General features: G+C 46.9%; 1 protein-coding gene across 1 annotated transcript in view; it reads right to left on the bottom strand.

The window, feature by feature from the left end:
* MROH7 (maestro heat like repeat family member 7) overlaps positions 1-20,787 on the bottom strand; it is a 63,979-nt gene extending 43,192 nt beyond the window's left edge. Inside the window, exons 1-5 of the mRNA XM_053576939.1 lie at positions 19,578-20,787; positions 5,536-5,597; positions 3,235-3,318; positions 1,792-1,871; positions 1,353-1,482 (exon numbers count right to left, since the gene is read on the bottom strand). Of these exons, the coding sequence (XP_053432914.1) occupies positions 1,353-1,482; positions 1,792-1,871; positions 3,235-3,318; positions 5,536-5,597; positions 19,578-20,787 (1,566 nt within the window). The remainder of the gene's footprint in view (positions 1-1,352; positions 1,483-1,791; positions 1,872-3,234; positions 3,319-5,535; positions 5,598-19,577) is intronic.
* Between the last annotated feature and the right edge of the window lie 1,817 nt (positions 20,788-22,604).

Below are 22,604 nucleotides of genomic sequence, written 5' to 3'. Positions count from 1 at the left end.
TGCCTCCCATCCAGACCATGTCCTCCCATTCCAGGTTCTTTTTTTTTTTATTTTTTCGGTTTTTGGCCGGGGCTAGGTTTGAACCTGCCACCTCCGGCATATAGGACCGGCGCCCTACTCCTTGAGCCACAGGCGCCGCCCAACCATTCCAGGTTCTTTATAGCACAAGTAGTTCTTGCTTGCAGCATCTGCCATTGGTGCAATTTTGCACTTATTTGCATGATTCCATGATCGTATCCATCTCCGTTGGATGGATATCTCAGTATTTGTTGAATGAAAGAATAAATGAATGTGTTCCACTGTGAGCTGAAACCCCTCTGCCTAAACGTTCCCACTGACCCTGGCTCTCCCCTCATCCTGCATTAAGGGTCACCTCTGCCCCTCCTCTTGGCAACACCTGCAGAGGTTTGGATATGTTTGGATGAGCCCCCCAAGGTCCTGCTTCTCCTGGCCTCAGCTCCAGTTCCCTCCATGTCTCATCATGGCTCAGGGGGGTTTTGTTGTTGTTGTTGTTTGCTTGTTTTTGAGAGAAAGTCTCACTATGTCACCATTGGTAGAGTGCTGTGATGTCATAGCTCACAGCAACCTCAAACTCTTGGGCTTAAGTGATTCTCTTGCCTGAGCCTCCTAAGTAGCTGGGACTACAGGCACCCGCCACAATGCCCAGCTATTTTTTTTTTTGTTGTTATTATTGTTGTTGTTTTCATTTTTGTTTGGCACACACGGGATGGGTTCGAACTCGCCAGCCCCAGTGCATGTGGCAGGAGCCCTAGCCGCTGAGCTACAGGCGCTGATGGCTCAGGTTTTGACAAGGAGCCGCCACCTCTGGCCATGCCAATATCTGTCCATATCCCTTGCATAGGGCGGGGCCCAGAAGTGGACAGGACCCTCAGACAGGAGCACCTTCATTCTAAAGATTTATTCACAGCTCAGCGCCTGTGGCTCAAGCGGCTAAGGCGCCAGCCATATACACCTGAGCTGGCAGGTTCAAATCCAGCCTGGGCCCGCCAAACAATAATGACGGCAGCAACCAAAAAATAGCCAAGCATTGTGGCGGGTGCCAGTTGTCCCAGCTACTTGGGAGGCTGAGGCAGGAGAATCGCTTGAGCCCAGGAGTTGGAGGTTGCTGTGAGCTGTGATGCCACAGCATTCTACCCAGGGCGACAGCTTGAGGCTTTGTCTCAAAAAAAAAAAAAAAAGATTTACTCATTTGCCAAATATTTATTAAGTGCCTACTCAGGTGAACTGAGTTGCCCGAGGCCACACAATTAATGAATAGAAGGGTTAAGATCCAGATCAGTCCTCAGAACACCAGCTCTTAGGACACCACTGGTGGGGGGGCCTTGCCTCACCTGGACGGCCTCAGCCTTGGCCTCGTCTTTCTCCTGCATGGCCTGCACTGAGGGCAGTGAGAACACACTCCGCACGCATGTGCTCACCAGCTCCGACCTCTCCCGCGTGCCCAGCATGGGCTGCGTTTGACTGCAGAAGAGGCGAGAGACAGAGGCATGAGTGGCCTGGGGCCATAGCCAAGGATCCAGGGCTGGCAGGGAACCCCTGGTTTGGGGCTCATTGGCTTGGCATTCAGATGCTCAGAAGGACCAGGTGAGGTGGGGGCTGGGAGGGGTGTGGAGGTCAGACCCCGCCCCCAGGCAGAGACTGGGCAAGGGTAGGGAGAAGGCACAGGAGCAGGGTGTGGGTGCAGTTCAGAGGCCCCAAGATGGACAGGTGGAGGCGGAGGGAAGGGGAAGAGGGGCTGCAGCGTGGGGAGACAGAAAAGGTTGTGGACACCTCAGCTGAGTCAGGGTCTCCATAGCCTGACGGCGGACAGAGCTTGAAAGGGAATCCAGCGGCTCTTCCTGGATCTGCCTCTAGACAAGGGACCAGAGGGGCCAGTGAGAGGCAGAGCCACTGCAGACCAGCAGGGCTCAGGCCACCCCTCCTCGCAGGGAGCAGGCCTGGCCCTCGGCAGAGCTCCCTCATTGGCCCCACACCCTGCCCGGCCTCCAGGGGCCGAGAGCCTGCTCGCTGCTGATACCCAACCTGAACCCTCAGTTTAAGGCCACCAAAAACACCCCATATCCTAACCAGCTGTGACACACACTCAGAGCTCAGCAAGAATTGTTTCCCATAGCAGCCTCCTGGCAGGAGGCATATTTAAAGCATGGAGCTAGCCCAAAGCAAAAACACACTGTGTGGACCTTGAAAGCTGTCTTGTTAAATTGCTTTAAAATGTCCTTCTAATTACTTCTCACTTTTTTTTTTTTTTTTGAGACAGAGTCTTATTCAGTCACCCAGGCTGGAGTGCAGCAGCATTATTGTAGCTCACAGCAACCTCAAACTCCTGGGCTGAAGTGATCCTCTTGCCTCAGCCTCCCAAGTAGCTGGGATTAGAGGCATCTGCCACAGTGCCCGCATAGTTTTTCTTTTTTTTTTTTTTTTATTGTTGGGGATTCATTGAGGGTACAATAAGCCAGTTACACTGATTGATTGCAATTGTTAGGTAAAGTCCCTCTTGCAATCATGTCTTGCCCCCATGAAGTGTGACACACACTAAGGCCCCACCCCCCTCCGGCTAGTTTTTCTATCTTTAGTGGAGATGGGATCTCAGTCTTGCTCAGGCTGGTCTCAAACTCCTGAACTCCTGAGCTCAAGCAATCCTCCCACCTTGGTCTCCCAGAGTGCTGGGATTCCAGGTGTGAGCTACTGTGTCCTGTCTACTTCTCACCTTTGATCTAGTACCTACACACAGTAGATAAATAATTTGGGGGGGGTCTTTAAGGGGTACAAAGCCAAGTATAATTTTGGAAACGTCAGTGGTTATCCCTGCCCAACTCATGCCGGTGGATAGCTGAGAAGTACCTGCATTTATCAAAATCATAAGCAAACCCTCTACTATCGCCCAGTAGGAATAATAAAAACTGCTGCTAGGTGCACGTGGCTTTACGGTGGACTATTGAGTTAGGTCCCCCCAACAAGCCAAAGACAGGTGTACCTATCTCTGAGATGAGGAAGAGTGAGGCTCACAAGGGAAGTAACTTGCCCGAGCTCCCTCAGTAGGCAGAGGGCAGTTGGAGTGGAGCTCAGACTCAAGGCCAGGCACATCGTCTCTTTGTCCTTTCCTCTTCCCACCTCAACTCCCCACTCCTCGCCCCCCCATCTCATCAGTGGGTGGCCTCAGGAATTCTTGTCCCTCCCACCCCAATGCCACAGACCCACATGTGGGTCCCGCACCATCATCTTCTTCATCATGGTCTTCTTTTCTCCTTCCACTTCCAGCTGATTCTCGTTCGTCTGGAGGTCCATGACATTCTCCACCTTAGGGCAGCAGTGCAGGTCAAAGCCTCAGGCGAGAGCCCCACTGACCCCAGCCCTCAGGGTGGCCCATACCTGCAGGCTGCCCAGCACCAGCAAGCGGGCCAGCACCTGCCCAGGAGAAACGAGACGTTCCCCCCAGGGGAATCCAGGACAGAGTAAAGATTGGAGAAAATTGTGTGTGGGGGGATTGACAAGCCGGAGGGCTAGCATTTGGAGGAGGACAGGATATCCAGGCATCTCGGGGGGCACAGAAAGGCCTCAACACCTTAACCTGAGATTCCAACACCGAGGGGTCCCACTAACATGTAAAGTAGGATAAGGCATTCTGCTACCTCAGAGAAGGAACACATTTACCAATATCCAGTTTATCTCTCAGTTCCCATTATCTCAGGCAGAAGAAGGCAAAAAAATATAACTACAGAACAAGTCAATTAACTTCACATAGTAAAGAAGGAAAATCAAGTTAATCTGATGGAGAGGATGGTGGAGTAGAGATGGTCACAGTTCTTTTCCACTCCTCCTGTTAAAGGAATGGATGGATTCTCCCTGAATCTTGACTCATCTCACAACTTGCCTTGACAAATAGAATGAATGGGACGTCAGTTCCTGGCTTAGCCTTAAGGGAACTGGCAGCTTCAATTTTCCCCTCTGGAACCCAGCCACCATGCTAGCCTATGGAGAGGCCACATGGAGGGAAATCTTGGAAGATAAAGCGTCATTTGGGGGGGTTTTTTCTTTGTTTTTGAGACAGAGTCTCATCTGTTACCCTGGGTAGAGTGCCGTGGCGTCACAGCTCACAACAACCTCAAACTCTTGGACTCAAGCAATCCTCTTATCTCAGCTTCCTGAGTAGCTGGGACCACAGGCACCCACCACAACGCCTGGCTAGTTTTTCTACTTTTAGTAGAGGCAGGATCTCCGTTTGCTCAGGCTGGTCTCAAACTCCTGAGCTCAAGCAATCCACCAGCCTGAGCCTCCTAGAGACATGAATAAATTTGTATGCCTTTTCTTTAGTTAATCTGCCTTTTGTGAGTTAATTTTTCAGCAAACTTCCAGAGATTGAAGGGGCAGTTTTTGCTTGGTCTTTACAACAGGAATAAAAAAATTTTGTGGCTGGTTGCAGTGGCCCATGCCTGTAATCCTAGGACTCTGGGAGGCTGAGGTGGGCAGATAGCCTGAGCTCAGGAGTTTGAGACCAGCCTGAGCAAGAGTGAGACCCTGTCTCTACTAAAAATAGAAAAACTAGTAGTGCATTATGGCGGGAGCCTGTAGTCCCAGCTACTTGGGAGGATGAGGAAAGAAAATTGCTTGAGCCAGGAGTTTGACGTTGCTGTGAGCTATAACGTCACGGCACCCTGCCCAGGACAATAGAGTGAGACTGTCTCAAAAACAAACAAACAAACAAACAAAAAAAAACCCTTCTATGTGCAGGCAGCACGTTCGGTGCGGTACATGTATTCCCTAACATAGGCCTCACTTCAACTGCACTGTGCCCATTTTACAGAAGAGAAGAACCTTCCTGACAGAGTGAACAAGTGCTGAAGGCCCTGAGGCAAGAATGAGTTTGGAATGTGTGAGGAGCAGAAAAGGGCTGGCGCGGCAAGAGCACAGTGGACGCTGAGAAGAACGCCCTGGGATGACGACATATGCCTGCCCCTCCCTACACTGCCCAGGCCCTGGAGCTTGTCTCCGAAGCAGTTGGGGGCAGTGTCCCCGCCTCGCTGGATCCAGGTTCTGCCCACGATCTGCTCCATGCATCACACTCAGGTCACTGCCTTGTCCAGCCTGCCCCCACCCCAGTCCTCAGAGTCCCACGAAGGCTGTGCTTCCCCTGCTGGACTGGCCTTCTTTGGCCTCCCCAGCCTGCTGCATGGCCCAGACCTGGGCCTTTGTCCTGAACAAGGCCATTCCTAGCCTTTCTACTCCTTTCAGAGCCCCTCCCACACTTCATTCAGTTGCATAAAAACTTCTGTGAGCACCTACTGTGTGCCTGATGCTGAGGATGCAGCTGTGAACAAGACACACAAATCTCTGATGAACGGAGGATGTGTTCTCATGGGGGAGACGAACAGAAATGAGATAGGACAAGCAAAGCGTGTGGCGCAGGGATGGTGACGAGGGCCACGGAGAAAGGGCTACTGAGGGTGGGGCTGGGGCAGGGCAGGCGAAGCAGGGGTTGTCCCAGGACAGTCATGGGCCAGGGTGCGGGGGGCATACCAGAGCCATTTTGTTGCCATCCTCTCTCTTCTCTGGCACGTTCACCATTTCACTGAAGGCTCCTGCATGTCACAGTTTCAATAAGGAGAGAAGCAGGTAGATGACAATGTGATGTACCTGGGGTGCTGTCACCCTCCCGTCCCCCTCTGGGCCCATCCAATCTTTACCTGCCACTCTTGGCAGCCACATTGAACCCTTAAAAGTATAAATTAGCACATGTCACCTCCCCTCCCAAAAACCTGCAGTGGCTCCCTATTTTCTTGAGCATGAAGTTGGCATCCTTGCTGGAGCACAGGGCCCTCCAGTCCCATCCTTATCTCCCCTCCTTTCCTCTGGCTCACGTGCTCTGGCCTTTTCAGCCCCCTTCCAGCTCCTCAGGGACTGCTATTTCCTCTACCTGCCCTGCCCTGCCCAGCCACACCTTCTTGCCCCTCTGGGCTCCCTTGCTTCAGGCTTCGGCTTGCCGGTAGCTCCTCACACAGGCCTCCCCCAGCCTCAGACAAAGCAAAGGCCCACTGTAGTCCTCTAGAGCACCATCCTCTTCTCTTGGCAGTTACCACAACTTGTAACTAAACACTTACTTAGTTACTTGTTACAGTAGGTACCTGCTCACCCCAATCGCCCCCTTTCTTTCCCGCAGGCTACCCTTTCCACGTAGCCAGGTGAGGCTGAATTGTGCAAGACCCACACACCACCCCCTCTTCAAATAGGGGTGGGCCTGAAACTCAAGCTTAGCTAATGAGCGACCCCTGCCCCCACCACAGTGATTGGCCCAGAGATGGAAAGCCCTTTATTTAAGGGGGTGGAGGGAGACACCGAAGGAGAACATCTTTCTCTTTCTGAGGCCAAGTTTGTTGGGGCCACTAGAACCTGGAACTCATCCTGGGCATGGAGAGACACTCCAACCATAGTGAACACAGCTGGTGCCAAGAGCTTAGCTTCAGAGTACCATTCTCCCAGAAAGGAATGAAGCTCCCTGAGAAATGGCGGATGCCAGGACTTGAGCAGGGAAAGTTCAGGATGAACCTGAGACATCTTATACCAGAAAACAAGGAAGGGAGCTCCAAGAATGATGGGGACATGTCAAAGGGACACAGAAGCTTTCTTGAAGGGCATTCCATTGGTCATACTGAGAAATTTTGAGTTTCACAATAAATAATGGTAGCAACAGATTATAGCTCATTGAATAAGAAACCATGAGTTCATACTAATATAATTTAAAAATGAATAAATTGAAAGCTTGATGAGGAACAGGATTATTTACTTAGTTCCAAAGTACCTCACCACAAGATTCTTTTTTTTTTTTTGAGACAGAGCCTCAAGCTGTCGCCCTGGGTAGAGTGCGGTGGCTTCACAGCTCACAGCAACCTCCAACTCCTGGGCTTAATCGATTCTCCTGCCTCCGCCTCCCAAGTAGCTGGGACTATAGGCACCCGCCACAACACCCAGCTATTTTTTGGTTGTAGCCATCACTGTTGTTTGGCGGGCCCAGGCTGGATTTGAACCCGCCAGCTCAGGTGTATGTGGCTGGTGCCTTAGCTGCTTGAGCCACAGGCTCTGAGCCATTGCCACAAGATTCTTGTGGGCAAGAGGTGACTTTACACGGGGAACCTTAGCAGCACCACCCTATTCAAGTGGTTGAAATAAACATCAGTATGGAGCAAACCAGAGTCAGCCGCCCCCAGACAGGACAAAATGACCTCAATCTCATCATGAGGAAATGTCAGGCAGACCCAAACTCAGGCACATCCCACAAAAACAGCTGGGTTATAATGGTCAAAGGTATCAAGGACACGAAAGCCAAGGAAAAGCTGAGGATTACAAGAGACAGAATGGACTAGACAAAAAAGTCAGTGGGTGATTTCGACCTGACCCTTTCAGTATAGGGAACATAAATGGAAAAATCAGTGACCTTTGAATGGGGCCTGAGGATCAGATGTTAGCTGTGCACCAATTCAATGATGATGATGTCTACATGTCTGTCCTTTTGTGTAAGAAAATACACTCTGAAATCCAGAGGTGGTGGGGTATCATTTGTCAACTTATTCTCAAATGATTGAAGAAAAAGAAATTAATCCGAAATTTAAAAAAAAGAAAAAGAAAAGGAAAGGAAAGAACTTCAGAATCAGAATAGGAGAGTAAAGCTAAAGACATCAGTAGTAGACCTGCGATTTTGAGGAGTTACGCATTCATAGACAACAGTAGAAACAAAAGTTGACAAGAGAACCGTAAGTAGGATCATCCTACCCCAGAGTAAGCCTGGAAGAAATCTACTATGCAAATAAGAGCAACCACAGAAAGAGACCACTTTGGGGGAGTGGGTCCCAGCCTCGACTAGTTGTAAAGGCAATTGATTTTTATTTATTTTTATTTATTTTTTTTTTTTAGAGACAGAGTCTCACTTTATCACCCACGGTAGAGTGCCAAGGCCTCACACAGCTCACAGCAACCTTCAGCTTTTGGGCTTAGTCGATTCTCCTGCCTCAGCCTCCCGAGTAGCTGGGACTACAGGAGCCCGCCACAACGCCCGGCTATTTTTTTTTTTTTTTTTTTGCAGTTTGGCGGGGGCTGGGTTTGAACCCGCCACCCTTGGTATATGGGGCCGGTGCCCTACTCACTGAGCCACAGGCACCGCCTAGGGTAATTGATTTTTAAATTTATGCTGGAAAAGCTGGGTTAAAATGTTCTTTAATAAAGGCATTCCAGATTAAAAAAAAAAAAACGAACAGTAGTCTGCTTATCAACTAAGGACTTAGTGATTAAATTGTGCCGTGCCTCGTGTGTTCTGGATTTTAAGTTGTTTATTATGCTATTATATCAAATCGACCACTGTATGAGCAGAAATTAAGACTTTATGTAGTTTTTATATGTTGTAATATTTCTTCAAATAAATCTCTCCTATAAACCAAAAAAAAACAAAACCGTAAATACCTTATTATTTTATCAACAATAAGCTCAAGACAGGCAGAACTGGTCTACAAGGATTTGATGCATGAGAAGAATTCTTACCTCCAGGGCAGTGCTTATCAACCAAGGGCAAATTTGCTCTGTGGAACGTTAGGAAGTGTCTAAAAACATTTTGGTTTTAACATTTTAGGGGTGGCAGTGGGAGGTTGCTACTAGTGTCTACTGAGTAGAGTCCAGGGATGGGTGCATCTTACACAATGCATAGAACACACACACACAAAAAAAAGAATTACTCAACACAAAATGTTAGTAGTGCCAAAGCTGGGAAATCCTGTCCCGGGAGACATCATATAGACTGTAAAGGAACACAGGGAAATTTCTGGGCTGCTGAAAAAGATCTATATCTGGATCTGAATGGTAGTTACCAGAGTGTATACTCAGGCAAATATTCATTAAGCTGTATACTTGAAATTAGTAGGACACGGGCAGTGCCTGTGGCTCAGTGAGTAGGGCGCCAGCCTCATATACCGAGGGTGGCGGGTTCAAACCCGTCCCCAGCCAAACCGCAACAAAAAATAGCCGGACATTATGGCAGGCACCTGTAGTCCCAGCTACTCGGGAGGCTGAGACAAGAGAATCGCCTAAGCCCAAGAGCTGGAGATTGCTAGACCTCAAAAACTTTTTTAAAAGATTAATACAATTTGGGGGCGGCACCTGTGGCTCAAAGGGGTAAGGTGCTGGTCCCATATGCCGGAGGTGGTGGGTTCAAACCCAGCCCCGGCCAAAAAAAAAAATATATATATATATATATGTCAAATGGTATATAAAAACAGTATATGGTGTCCCATGATTGCATTAATGTAACGGCTATGATTTAATAATAAATAAATTAAAAAAAAATAAAAGATTAGGGTGGTGCCTGTGGCTCAGTGAGTAAGGCGCCAGCCCCATATACCGAGGGTGGCGGGTTCAAACCCAGCCCCAGCTGAACTGCAACCAAAAAATAGCCGGGCGTTGTGGCGGGCGCCTGTAATCCCAGCTGCTTGGGAGGCTGAGGCAGGAGAAGCGCGGAAGCCCAAGAGCTAGAGGTTGCTGTGAGTCTTGTGTACATCATGGCACTCTACTGAAGGCGGTAAGGTGAGACTCTGTCTCTACAAAAAAAAAAAAAAAGATTAATACAATTTGAAAATATATTTTTTTCTAAAATACAAATGGACAAAATGCTCCTATAAAAAACAAAGATTGGTACACCAAGGGTGGCGGGTTTAAACCCAGCCTGGGCCTGCCAAACAATGAGAACTAGAACCAAAAAATAGCTGGGCATTGTGGCGGGCGCCTGTAGTCCCAGCTACTTGGGAGGCTGAGGCAAGAGAATCGCTTAAGCCCAAGAGTCTGAGGTTGCTGTGAGCTGTGATGCCATAGCACTCTACAACGGACAACATAGGGAGACTCTGTCTCAAAAACAAAAAACAAAGATTGATCTGGAATAGCCAAAACAAACTTGAAATAAGAACAAAGTTGAAGTTCAGCGCCTATAGCTCAGCAGCTCCGTCACTAGCCCCGTACACTGGAGCCGGCGGGTTCGAATCTAGCCCAGGCCCACTAAACAACGACAACTGCAACCAAAACATAGCCAGGCATTGTGGCGGGTGCCTTGGGAGGCTGAGGCAAGAGAATCGCTTAAGCCTAAGAGTTGGAGGTTGCTGTGAGCTGTGATGCCACGGCACTCTACCCAGGGTGACAGCTAGAGACTCTGTCTCAAAAAAAAAAAAAAAAAGTTGGAGGAATCATACTTTCTTCTCGCTGGAGAACAATTACCCTTAGGTGCTTATCAGCTAAGGACTTAGTGATTAAATTGTGCCGTGCCTCGTGTGTTCTGGATTTTAAGTTGTTTATTGTGCTATTATATCAAATCTACCACTGTATGAGCAGAAATTAAGACTTTATGAGTTTTTATATGTTGTAATATTTCTTCAAATAAATCTCTCCTATAAACCAAAAAAAAACAAAACCGTAAATACCTTATTATTTTATCAACAATAAGCTCAAGACAGGCAGAACTGGTCTACAAGGATTTGATGCATGAGAAGAATTCTTACCTCCAGGGCAGTGCTTATCAACCAAGGGCAAATTTGCTCTGTGGGACGTTAGGAAGTGGACTGAGGACTGTCTGCCTTAACAGAAAGGAGAGAGAAATATTCTTTGAGGGTATAGGCGAAAAGCCTATATGTAAACCTTTAAATGGTTCCATTTTGTGAAGGCAAGTGTGAAGTCTTTTGTGAGTTGGAAGGGAAAGACCCTGGATAGAACTCCACATGTGACTTAAGGCCTAATCAGGTAGAAGTGATTTACGGCTGAGCTTTGTGGCCTATACAGTCAGGTACCTGTATATCTCAGCAATTTCTAGACTACTCCCTAAACATGATTAACTGCCTCCGAATGGTCTGTTAAGGGTCAAGCATTCAAACAGCTTATTTCCCCAGAACCTTGTTTTGTGGTTTTATTTTTGATTACTTAGCATAAGAATAACTTTAGATAACGATAGTGAAGTGGTTATCATTTAATCCCGTTAAACAGCCCATAAGACTAGCTTTAGATGGGTGGTGCCTGTGGCTCAAAGGAGTAGGGCGCAGGCCCCACATGCTGGAGATGGTGGGTTCAAGCCCAGCCCCGGCCAAAAACCGCAAAACAAAAGAATAGCTTTAGATAATGTTAGTGAAGTAGTTATCAGTTAATCCCTAGGCCATAGGTGCCAGGCAGTAAGAGGCCTGGAGCCAAGGTTTAAGTTGTTTGTATTAAGTTATGTACCCATATAAGCTTTGGTGGAAGGAATAAAGTCGCTGTTTGCCTGAGCAAGCTTTCAGCCTTCCTTATTCCCTGACATTTCACGGCAGGCTTAATCTCTGCTGCACCGCCCGCACAAGAAACATTCACACATCAGAGGGAGAAAAGCAGTCTTGGAAAGGGAATGAATCTCAGCAGTCTTTCCTAGAGATGCAGGCAGAGCAAAAGAGTCAGAGTAAGCGGGTCCGTGAAAGAACGGGCTCTCCTTGACTGCCTTTTCCTGCAGCTTCTTAGAGGATACAATCCTGTGGTTCTTGAGCCACAGGTCCAGAGACTGCTATCCCTGATGCTCTGGTCTTGGGAGCTCTCATGTTCTCCAGTTGAGAGCCGAAACCCTTCCCCATGCCCTTATCACCAAGGTGTTATATTACTAAGATGTTACACGTGTTTCTTATGATTACTGTGTCCCGAGCTTTGCTCTCCCTTCTCCTTACCATGAGCTATAAGGTCTGCTACACTTTCTGACTTCAAAACTCACTATAAAGCTATAGCAATCTAAACAGTGTGATACTGGCATCAGGAAAGACAAATAGACCAGTGGAGTAGAACAGAGAACCCAGAAATAAACCCACACGTACAAGGTCAATTTATTTTGACAAAGATGCTAAGATTAGTCACTGATAAAGGACAGTTTTTTCAACAAATCGCATTGTGAAAATTGGATATCCACTTGCAAAAGAATGAAGTTGATATACTATGTATGTGGGAGCTGGAGTAGCCAGCAATCTTAGAGACAATGGTTGACAGTTGCCAAGGGACAGTGGATGGGAAGTTATTTTTTACTGGGCATCCCCTGCCAAGAGTTTCAGTTTCATAAGATGAAAAGAGTTGTGGAGATGGGAGGGTGGTGGAGGTTGCACAGCACTGTAAATATATCTAATACCACTTAACTGTACACTTAAAAATGGTCAAAATGGTAAATTTTATGTTATGTGTATTTTACTGTAATAGAAATCGGGGGAAATTTTTTTTATTGAGAATGGCTCACATCACAAAATCACAAAGCTGGGCGGCGCCTGTGGCTCAGTGAGTGGGGCGCCGGCCTCATATGCCCAGGGTGGCGGGTTGGACCCAGCCCCGGCCAAACTGCAACAAAAAAATAGCTGGGTGTTGTGGCGGGCGCCTGTAATCCCAGCCACTTGGGAGGCTGAGGCAAGAGAATCGCGTAAGCCCAAGAGTTAGAGGTTGCTGTGAGCCGTGTGACGCCACGGCACTCTAACCAAGGGCGGTACAGTGAGACTCTGTCTCTACCAAAAAAAAAAAAAAAAAAAAATCACAAAGCTGCAGATGCTGGCATGGATGTGGAGAGAGGGGAACATTTTTACACTGCTGGTGTAAAATGCAACCTTTTTGGAAAGAAGTATGGAGAATCCTCAAAGAACTCAAACTAGACCTCCCATTTGATCCTGCAACTCCATTACTGGGCATCTACACAGAAGAAAAAATAAAATCCTTTTATCATAAGGACATTTGCACTAGACCAGTGGTTCTCAACCTTCCTAATGCCGCAACCCTTTAATTCAGTTCCTGTGGGTTGTGACCCACAGGCTGAGAACCACTGCACTAGACTGTTTATCCCAGTTCAATTTACAACTGCCAACCTGTGGAAACAACCTAAATGCCCACCAAACCAGGAATGAATTGACAAGCTGGTATATGTATACCATGGAATACTATTCAGCCATTAAAAAAGATGGAGACTTTACATCTTTTGTATTAACCTGGATGGAGTTAAACACACTCTTCTTAGTAAAGCATCACAAGAATGGAGCCAGAATCCAAGGTACTCAATTCTGATACAAGGACAATTAATGACCTAGTACATGGTAGGGGGTAGGGAAAAGGGGAGAGAGGGAAGGAGGTAGGGGTGGGGTCACAGTGTATGACACACCTCTTGAAGAGGGACTTTACCTAACAAATGCAATCAGTGTAACCTGCTTCTCTTACCCTCAATGAATCTCCAACAATCAATCAATCAATAAATAAAAATAAAATAATAATAGAGGCCAGGTGTGGTGGCTCACACCTATAATCCTCACACTTTGGGGATTACGAAAGTGCTCACGAGTTCAAGACGGCCTGAGCCAGAGCAAGACTTCATCTCTAAAAATAGCCGTGGCAAGCACCTATAGTCCCAGCTACTGGGGAGGCTGAGGCGACTGAATCGCTTAAGCCCAAGAGTTTGAGGTTGCTGTGAGCTTTGACGCCAGAGCATCTACCAATAGTGACAAAATGAGACTCTGTCTCAAAAAAACAAAAAAGAATAGAATACACCCCCAAACTATTGAATAACACTTTAAGTGGTGAATTGTATGGTTTGTGAATTATATCGAGATAATAACTGAACACTCACATGCAAAAAAAAAAAAAGAAAAGAAATTGGACCCCTACTTCACACTATATACAAGAACTAACTCAAGATCGGGTACATCCAAGTGTAATCTCAGCGCTTTGGCAGGCCAAGGTGGGAGGATCTCATGAGCCCAGGAGTTTGAGGCTATCTTGGGCAATATAGTGAAACCCAGTCTCTACCAAAAAAAATGTTTTTTAATTATCCACACATGGTGGCATGTGCCTATACTCCTAGCCACTCAGGAAGCTAAGGCAGGAGGATTGCTTTAGCCCAGGAGCTCAAGGTTACAGTGAACAATGATGAAGCCACTGCACTATAGCCTGGGCAACAGAGAGAGACCCTGCCTCTAAAAAATGAACAAATAGGGCGGCGCCTGTGGCTCAGTCGGTAAGGCGCCGGCCCCATATACCGAGGGTGGCGGGTTCAAACCCGGCCCCGGCCGAACTGCAACAACAACAAAAAAAAATAGCCGGGCGTTGTGGCAGGCGCCTGTAGTCCCAGCTGCTCGGGAGGCTGAGGCAAGAGAATCGCTTAAGCCCAGGAGTTGGAGGTTGCTGTGAGCTGTGTGAGGCCACGGCACTCTACTGAGGGCCATAAAGTGAGACTCTCTCTCTACAAAAAAAAAAGAACAAATAAATCAATAAATATTAACTCAAAATGGATCATAGATCTAAAAGCAAGAGTGAAGCCAGGAGCGTCGGCTCATGTCTGTAATCCTATCACTTTGGGAGGAGGATCGCTTGAGCCTACTAATTTGAGGTACAGTGAGCTATGATGAAGCCATGGCACTCTAGTGAGGGCAACAGAGTGACACCTTATCTCAAAAAGTAAGAAATAAGAGTTAAAATCATTAAGCTCCTAGAAGAAAACATAGTCATAAATTTTCATCACTTTGAATTAGGCGATGGTTTCTTTAAATGTGACGCTAAATCACATAAAATGAAAGAAAAATTAAATATTAATTGGATAAATTAGACATTGTCAAAATTTTAAACGTTTATGTTTCAAAGGATACATCAAGAAAGTGAAAGGGTAACCCCAGAACAGGAGAATATATTAGCAAATCATGTGTCCAACAAGAGATCTTTATCTAGAATACCTAAAGAACTCTTTTTATTTTTTTGTTTATTTAGTTATTTATTTATTTCAAATTAATGTGAGGGTACAAACACCCAGGTCATAAGATTTGAATTTCTTGGCTCAGCGCTTGTAGCACAATGGTTGCAGTGCCAGCCACATGCACTGAGGCTGGTGGGTTCGAACCTGGACAGGGCCAGCTAAACAACAATGACAACTGCAACAAAAAAATAGCCAGGCATTGTGGCAAGTGCCTGTAGTCCCAGCTACTTGGGAGGCTGAGGCAAGAGAATCACTAAAGCCCAAGAGTTTGAGGTTGCTGTGAGCTCTGACGCCACAGCACTCTACACAGAGTGACATAGTGAAACTGTCTCAAAAAAAATTTTTTTTTTAATTTCTTAGGTAAAGTCCATCTTGTAGTTGTGCCCCACACCCAATAGGTGTGCCATACACCCCTACATTGTGCCCATTAAGTGGGAGCACACCAATCCCTCCCTTCTCCCCCATCACTCATACCCCCTCCTTCAATTTGAATTAAATTGAGTTTTACTTCTGTGTGGGTGTGAATTAGATCATCTACTGGCTTCATATTAGTATAGAGTACATTGGATATTTGCTTTTCCATTCTTATGATATTTTACCAAGAAGAATGTGTTTCAGTTTGATGATAATATTTCAGATTGTATATGAAACCAGCACATTGTACCCCTTGATTGCACTAATGTACACAGCTATGATTTAACAATTAAAAAAAGCTAATATCAAAGAAAATATTCTGTATTCATATTAATGTTAGAATAAACCTATTTTTTTAGAATAAACCTGTTTTGAATATAACTGTTTGACCAATCATACTTGCAAAAGAAATTCAGACTTTCTCACACATTTATTCATTTTTCATATGCTACTTGAATAAGTATATAGAATGCTACAACTTGCTTTTAAGAGTCCACTGCATACTTTCTGGAAAAAAAAAAAAAGAATGTGTTTCACTTCCATCCAGGTTAACACAAAACATGTAAAGTCACCATCTTTTTGTGGCTGAATAGTATTTCATGGCATACATGTACCACAGTTTGTTAATCCATTCCTGAATTGATGGGTATTTAGGATGTTTCCACATCTTGATGGTCGTAAACTGAGTTGTGATAAACAATTTTTTTTTTTTGAGACAGAGTTTCATTCTGTTTCCATGGGTATAGTGCTGTGGCATCAAAGCTCATAGCAACCTCAGACTTGGGCTTGAGCAATCCTCTTGCCTCAGCCTCCCAAGTAGCTGGGACTACGGGTGACATTACACCTGGTTAGTTTTTCTTTCTTTCCTTTTTTTTTTTGAGATGGAGTCCCACTATGTGACCCTCAGTAGAATGCTGTGACATCACAGCTCACAGAAACCTCAAACTCTTGGGCTTAAGCGAGTCTCTTTCCTCAGCATCCGAAGTAGCTGGGACTACACGCACCCTCCACAATGCCTGGCTACTTTTTTTTTTATTGTTGTAGTTGTTGTTTGGCAGGCCCGGCCAGGTTTGAACCCACCAGCCCCAATCTATATGGCCGGTGCCCTAGCCACTGAGCTACAGGTGCAGAGTCCTGTTAGTTTTTCTATTCTTAGTAGAGACAGAGGTCTCACTCTTGCTCAGGCTGGTCTTGAACTCCTCAGCTTAAGCAATCCCAGAGTGCTGGGATTACAAGCATGAGCCACTGCACCTGACCAGGATGCATAAAGAACTCTTACAACTCAATAATAAAAAGACAAGTAAACAAGTTGTAAAATGGGCAAAAATGAATTGATATTTTTACAAAGAAAACATACAAATGACCAACAAGCATATGAAAAGATGCTCAAGGGCGGCACCTGTGGCTCAGTGAGTAGGGCACTGGTCCCATATACCAAGGGTGGTGGGTTCAAACCCGACGCCCGTCAAACTGCAAAAGAAAAATAGCTGCACAGCACTCTACCGAGGGTGACACAGTGAGACTCTTTCTCTAAAAAAAAAAAAGAAAGAAGGGCGGCGCCTGTGGCTCAGTCGGTAAGGCGCCAGCCCCATATACCGAGGGTGCGGGTTCAAACCCGGCCCCGGCCGAACTGCAACCAAAAAATAGCCGGGCGTTGTGGCGGGCGCCTGTAGTCCCAGCTGCTCAGGAGGCTGAGGCAAGAGAATCGCCTAAGCCCAGGAGTTGGAGGTTGCTGTGAGCTGTGTGATGCCACGGCACTCTACCGAGGGCCATAAAGTGAGACTCTGTCTCTACAAAGAAAAAAGAAAGAAAGAAAGAAAAGATGCTCAAAATCATTAACCAGGAAAACACAAACCAAAGCCATAAGGAGACAGCACTTCATACTCACGAGGATGGCTATGCTAAAAAAGACAATAACAAGTGTTGATGAGGGCATGGAAGACACTGGAATCCTCATAAACTGCTGGCAGAAATGAGAAGTGGTACACTGCTGTCGAAAACAGTCTGGCAATACCGCAAACAATTTGACATATAAATACCACATGACCCGGCAATTCTACCCCTAGGTTTATACCGTAGAAAAGTGCAAACATATCTCACAAAAATTTGTACATAACATTTATAGTAGCATTATTTAAAATAGTCAAAACCGGCAGTGCCTGTGGCTCAAGGAGTAGGGTGCCGGCCCCATATACTGGGATGGCGGGTTCAAGCCCAGCCCGGCCCAAACTGAAAAAATAAAATAGTCAAAAAGCAGCCCAAATGGTAGCAAACTGACATAAACAAAAAATGGTATGTTCATGGGCGGCGCCTGTGGCTCAAGGAGTAGGGCGCCGGTCCCATATGCCGGAGGTGGCAGGTTCAAACCTAGCCCTGGCCAAAAACCAAAAAAAAAAAAAAAATGGTATGTTCATACAGTGAAATATTATTCAGCCATAGACACTACAATGTGAATGAACGTTAACCACATTCTACTAAGTAAAAGAAACCAAACACCAAAGACCATAGATTGGGGCAGCACCTGGGGCTCAGTGGGTAGGGTGCCAGCCCCACATACCGAGGATGGTGGGTTCCAACCCGGCTCCAACCAAACCGCAACAAAAAAATAGCCAGGCATTGTGACAGGCACCTGTAGTCCCAGCTACTCGGGAGGCTGAGGCAAGAGAATCACCTAAGCCCAGGAGTTGGAGGTTGCTGTGAGCTGTGATGCCACGGCACTCTACCGAGGGCAACAAAGTGAGACTCTGTCTCTAAAAAAAAAAAAAGACCATAGATTACACAATTCCGTTTACAAAAAATGTTCAAAGCAGGCAAACCATAGAGACAGAAAGTAGATTAGTCGTTGCCTAGGTCTAGGGAACATGGGTTCGGGTGATCTCTAAGGGGTACAGGGTTTATTTGGGGGATTATTAAAATGTTCTAAAATTGATCATGGCAATGGTTGCACAACTCTGTGTATATAATAAAGCTATTAAATTGTATAGTTTGAAAGGCAAATTATATTTATACAGTGAATTATATCTCCACAGTTGTTTAAGAAAGAAATAAATTTGGAAAAACACAGTCCTACATTATCAGCAACATCAGTAACAAATAGGAATAGAAAATAAGGTATGATTCATGATATCACTAAAATATTTTTTTTTTTTTTTTTTTGTGGTTCTTTGGCCGGGTCTGGGTTTGAACCCGCCACCTCTGGCATATGGGACCGGCGCCCTACTCCCTGAGCCACAGGCGCCGCCCTATCACTAAAATATTTAAAGTATCTAAGATCAATGCATCAAAGAAAGCCTGTAGCACAGTAGTTACGGTGCCAGCCACATACACCGGGGCTGGCGGGTTCAAACCCAATCTGGGCCTGCCAAACAGCAATGACAACTACAACCAAAAACTAGCCGGGTTTTGTGGTGGGCACCTGTAGTCCCAGCTACTTGGGAGGCTAAGGCAAGAGAATCGCTTAAGCCCAAGAGTTGGAGGTTGCTGTGAGCTGTGATACCATAGCACTCTACCAAGGGCAGCACAGTGAGACTGTCTTGGAAAAAAAAAAAAAAAGTGGCACCTGTGGCTCAAAAGAGTAGGGCGCCAGACCCATATACCAATGGTGGTGGGTTCAAACCCAGCCCCGGCCAAAAACTGCAAAAAAAAAAAAAAAAAGAAAGAAAGAAAAAAGAAAAATGCTGACTAAACAAATGCATTCTAAAATGTTCTAGGTCAGTTTTAAGGAGAATTTTAAAGAGGGCGTCTCATCCTAGCAGATATGAATACATATTCACAAGCCATGGTAATTTTCTTTCTTTTTTTTTTTTTTTTGCAATATATCCAGTCCTGCCATCCATGGTAATTTTTAAAATACTAATATAGTGTTGTATATGAATAAATAATTGGTTGGAAGAAGATATTTACAGTATCAAAAACCAAGAGAACTCCTGCATATCAGACCTGAGACACAAGCTCCATCCAGACAGGGCTCCAAGGCTTCGCCCGGATGGGGACGACAGAGACTCCATAGAGCTGAGCTGAGCCCAGAGCCTGCCTGCTCCACTGGTCACACTTTGGCCTGAGAGTCCAGGTCTCAAATTTATTCAGGAAGAAAGGCATTTTGAATGGAAGGCACAGTTAGTTAACAGACTTATCACTGGGGCTGACTAGAAGTGTCACCACATAGTGATATTACAGTTAAGGACAAGAAAGCTCACAGAGATTAAGTAGTTTATCCCAAGTCAGCCCGATGGGAAAGCCAAGAACTAGATGTCTTGTGCGGAATGAATAGATTGTGTGTTATCTATTTCCTGCTGTCCCTCCTCTCCTCTCTCCTTTTCTGTCCTTCCCTGCCCTATGAGTCTGGAGACAGAGTCCTTCCAGGTCAGTGCCCTCTGTAGGGCTGTGTGGCCCTTGCCTTACTCACCCTCAGGGATGTCTTGGAAGGTCATGTCCTTGCTGGTGGCATTGCAGGTGGGGAGCCCCAGTGGGAACTGGCTCATCTTGACACTGGCCATCTCACTCCAGGTCTCTAGGTTCTCCTCCAGGGGCACAGTACGGATGCTGGTGTCCTCAGAATAGTCCTGCTGGCTGCTCAGTGTTAAGGTGGAGGTATCACTGAACATGAGGCTGGAGCCCAGGCTCAGAGTCTCATTGGAGCCCAGAAGCAGGGTCATGCACGAGGCGGGGGTGACGGGGGAGTTGGGTTCATGGGTGCTGGAGTGCAGGCTGATGCCTTCGCTGGAGCCAGGCATCAGGGTCACACACGAGGCCTGAGTAACCGTCATGTTCAAATCAGATCTGGGATATCCATTTGAAGCCACATTGATGGTCCCCTTGGAACTTGTGCTCCAGGCTGCACCAAAGGCTCCTTTTGAAATTGACCCACAGATGTTATGAGAAGCCAGCGTGGTGGTCTTGTTTGCATCCAGAATTAGGGTCCCAGAATCTGGAGCTACACTCAGGTTCAGGTTGGAGAGGTCTCTAGAGCCCACACTGAGCAGCTGATTGGAGTCAGGATCCAGAGAAGTGTCCGAGGCTGGAATAAGGAGTGCTTTGGAGCCTGGCCTGGAGATACAGTGGTCCATCACCAGGGATTCTCTTGAATGGTGCCTTAAAAAGGGGTTTAATTCAGGCCGGGAAGGATTGGAGTTGCTCTGACCCAAATCTAAAGTTTTGCTTGAGAGGTACTTGGAAGTCTCTTCAGAATTTGACCCAGGGTGGTTCTCTGAGCTCTGAGTGGTGGCCTCAGTGGATCCAGGGCTCAGAGTGGGATTTGAGGCTGGACAGAGAGCCCCCTGTGAGTCAGCCCCCAAGATGTGACTCGAATCCAGGTCCAGGGCTTCACCAGAGCAAGAACTGGTGACCTGGTCAGAGTCAGGAGCCATGGCCCTGCTGTCATCAGGCCTGGGGGTGTTATTATTGGTCCCTGAGGCAGGGTTCAGAGCTGTGTTAAGATCTGGCACGGGAGCTAAGCCTGGTCTTAGGGGTGGGTTCAACACAGGAACAACACCCATGTCTGGGTTGGGCCCAGGGATGGTACCAGGGCCTACACCTGGGGACCCACAGAGGTTGAGACTTGGGGTCATCTTTGGGTCCTCAGGGAGGACCAGGTTAGCCCCTGGATACAGAGCCATGTCTGGTCTGAAGATCTCTCAATGCCACTGCCCTCTTTTCTTCAACAGCCAGCTGTTGTGTTCCCTGCGGTACTCCTGGGAGAGAGAAAAGACGAATGCAGCCATGCCGCTCCCCTTAAAGCCTTTCTAGGGGTCCCAGTATCTTTAATCCTTGCTGTGACTTCCAAGGGCCTTGGTGGCTGTGCCCAGCCCCCCTTTCCAGCTATCCCTCCTCACTTCCTTTCTTGCTCTCTCAGTTCCAGCCATAACCCATGAATTTCCCTTCTTTGACCACAACCTGCCTCCTCTCAGATCAGGGCCCTGAACAAACACAATTCCCTTGGCTTGGAACCTCCTCCCATTATCCTTTGCCAGTCCCACTCCTTTTAGCAAAATGCTCATCACACTTTGCTCTAATGATTCATTTAGTGTTCTAGCATTTGCTAGAGACAATCTTTGTGACGGCAAAAATTGTGTCTATCTTAATCCCTGGGTGTCCCCAGCTCCTAGCATAGGGTCGTACACAGCTAGAAGTCCACAGACCAATGAGGAACCTCTTCCACTTTAAGGCGGAAAAAGAGAAGGAAGACCCTCCTATGCGCTACCTTACTTCCAGGTGGCTGCATGTGACTTGGGACCTAAATTCATCAGCAAGGAGCCCTGAGCCTTCAGAGACTGGGTTGTTCCAAGACAGAGACAAACCCCTACGTTGCTAGAACTACTCTGCAAGTGGGTGTGGCAGTAGCTTCCCAGATAAACACTGGCAGAGCTGCCTACAGCCCTTCATAGTTTGCCTGTTCTGGGAGAAACAGGCTATGCGGAGGAGAGCAGGGAGCCAGTTATCAAAAGCACAGCCTGCCACAACCCAGAGCTGCTGGATGAACCCCCCAATCCTCCCCTACCCCCATGCTGGCCACCCTCCCCATGGAACCGTAGGGACAGCTCACCTGCGTGCATGGTGTTCTTAAGCAGGAGCGGGCCCCTGGGAGGAGAGGCAGAGGGAAACCAAGTCAGGGGAAGACTGTCTTTTCGACACCTACTGCCCAGCCTACTCCTGGAAGTTAAATATCATTGCCCCATTGTATACATGAGGACGTGAAGGTCAAGGAGAAAAAGGTCACTCACCCCACGTGATTTCCAGGCAGCTAATACCATCTGTATACCAGCCCCCTGCTTAAACCCCTCCATGGCTTCCCGTTGCCTTCAGCACAGAGTCCCCAGTTGTTAGCAGGTATAAAAGGCCCTCCTGTGTCTGGTCCCAGCCCCCTTTTCACACTGTTGCCCCTTCTATGGCCACAGACTGGGCACATCTTCTCCACTCCCCTTCCCCAGCTGGTGCCTACAGCTCCAGCCTTTCAGATTTCAGTTCAAATGTTAGAAGCCTTCTGGGTCCCCTAGACAGGTGAGTGCCACCTGTAAGTTCTGGGGCCACCTTGTTCATATCCCCTTTCCTGACACATAGTATCTGGCTCCCCCACTAGCCAACAAGCCCCAGAAGAGCAGAGGCGGCGTCTGCCTAGCTGTCTGCCGACTCTGATGGCTGGCTTAGCACCTGGAACACAGTAATCGCTCGATGCAGGTTTGAGTTCATTATTTCATTATTTACTTTTCTCTCTTCTTCATCTGATCATTCTTTCACTAGCTCATTTCATCATTTATTGTTATTCATTCATATGCTAACTCATTCACTAAATCATTTACTCACTCCATAAATTTGGCTGTACATCTTTACAGCTTGGCTTTGAAAAGACCACAGAGTTGGAGTCACATAACCCTGAGTTCAAACCCCAGCTTATTCTCTTGCTAGTCTGGGTGAACTTGGGCAAGTGACTTTTCCC

This window comes from Nycticebus coucang, chromosome 22 (assembly GCF_027406575.1).
Source record: "Nycticebus coucang isolate mNycCou1 chromosome 22, mNycCou1.pri, whole genome shotgun sequence".
NCBI lineage: Eukaryota > Metazoa > Chordata > Mammalia > Primates > Lorisidae > Nycticebus > Nycticebus coucang.
This window is presented reverse-complemented; position numbering and strand designations above follow the sequence as displayed.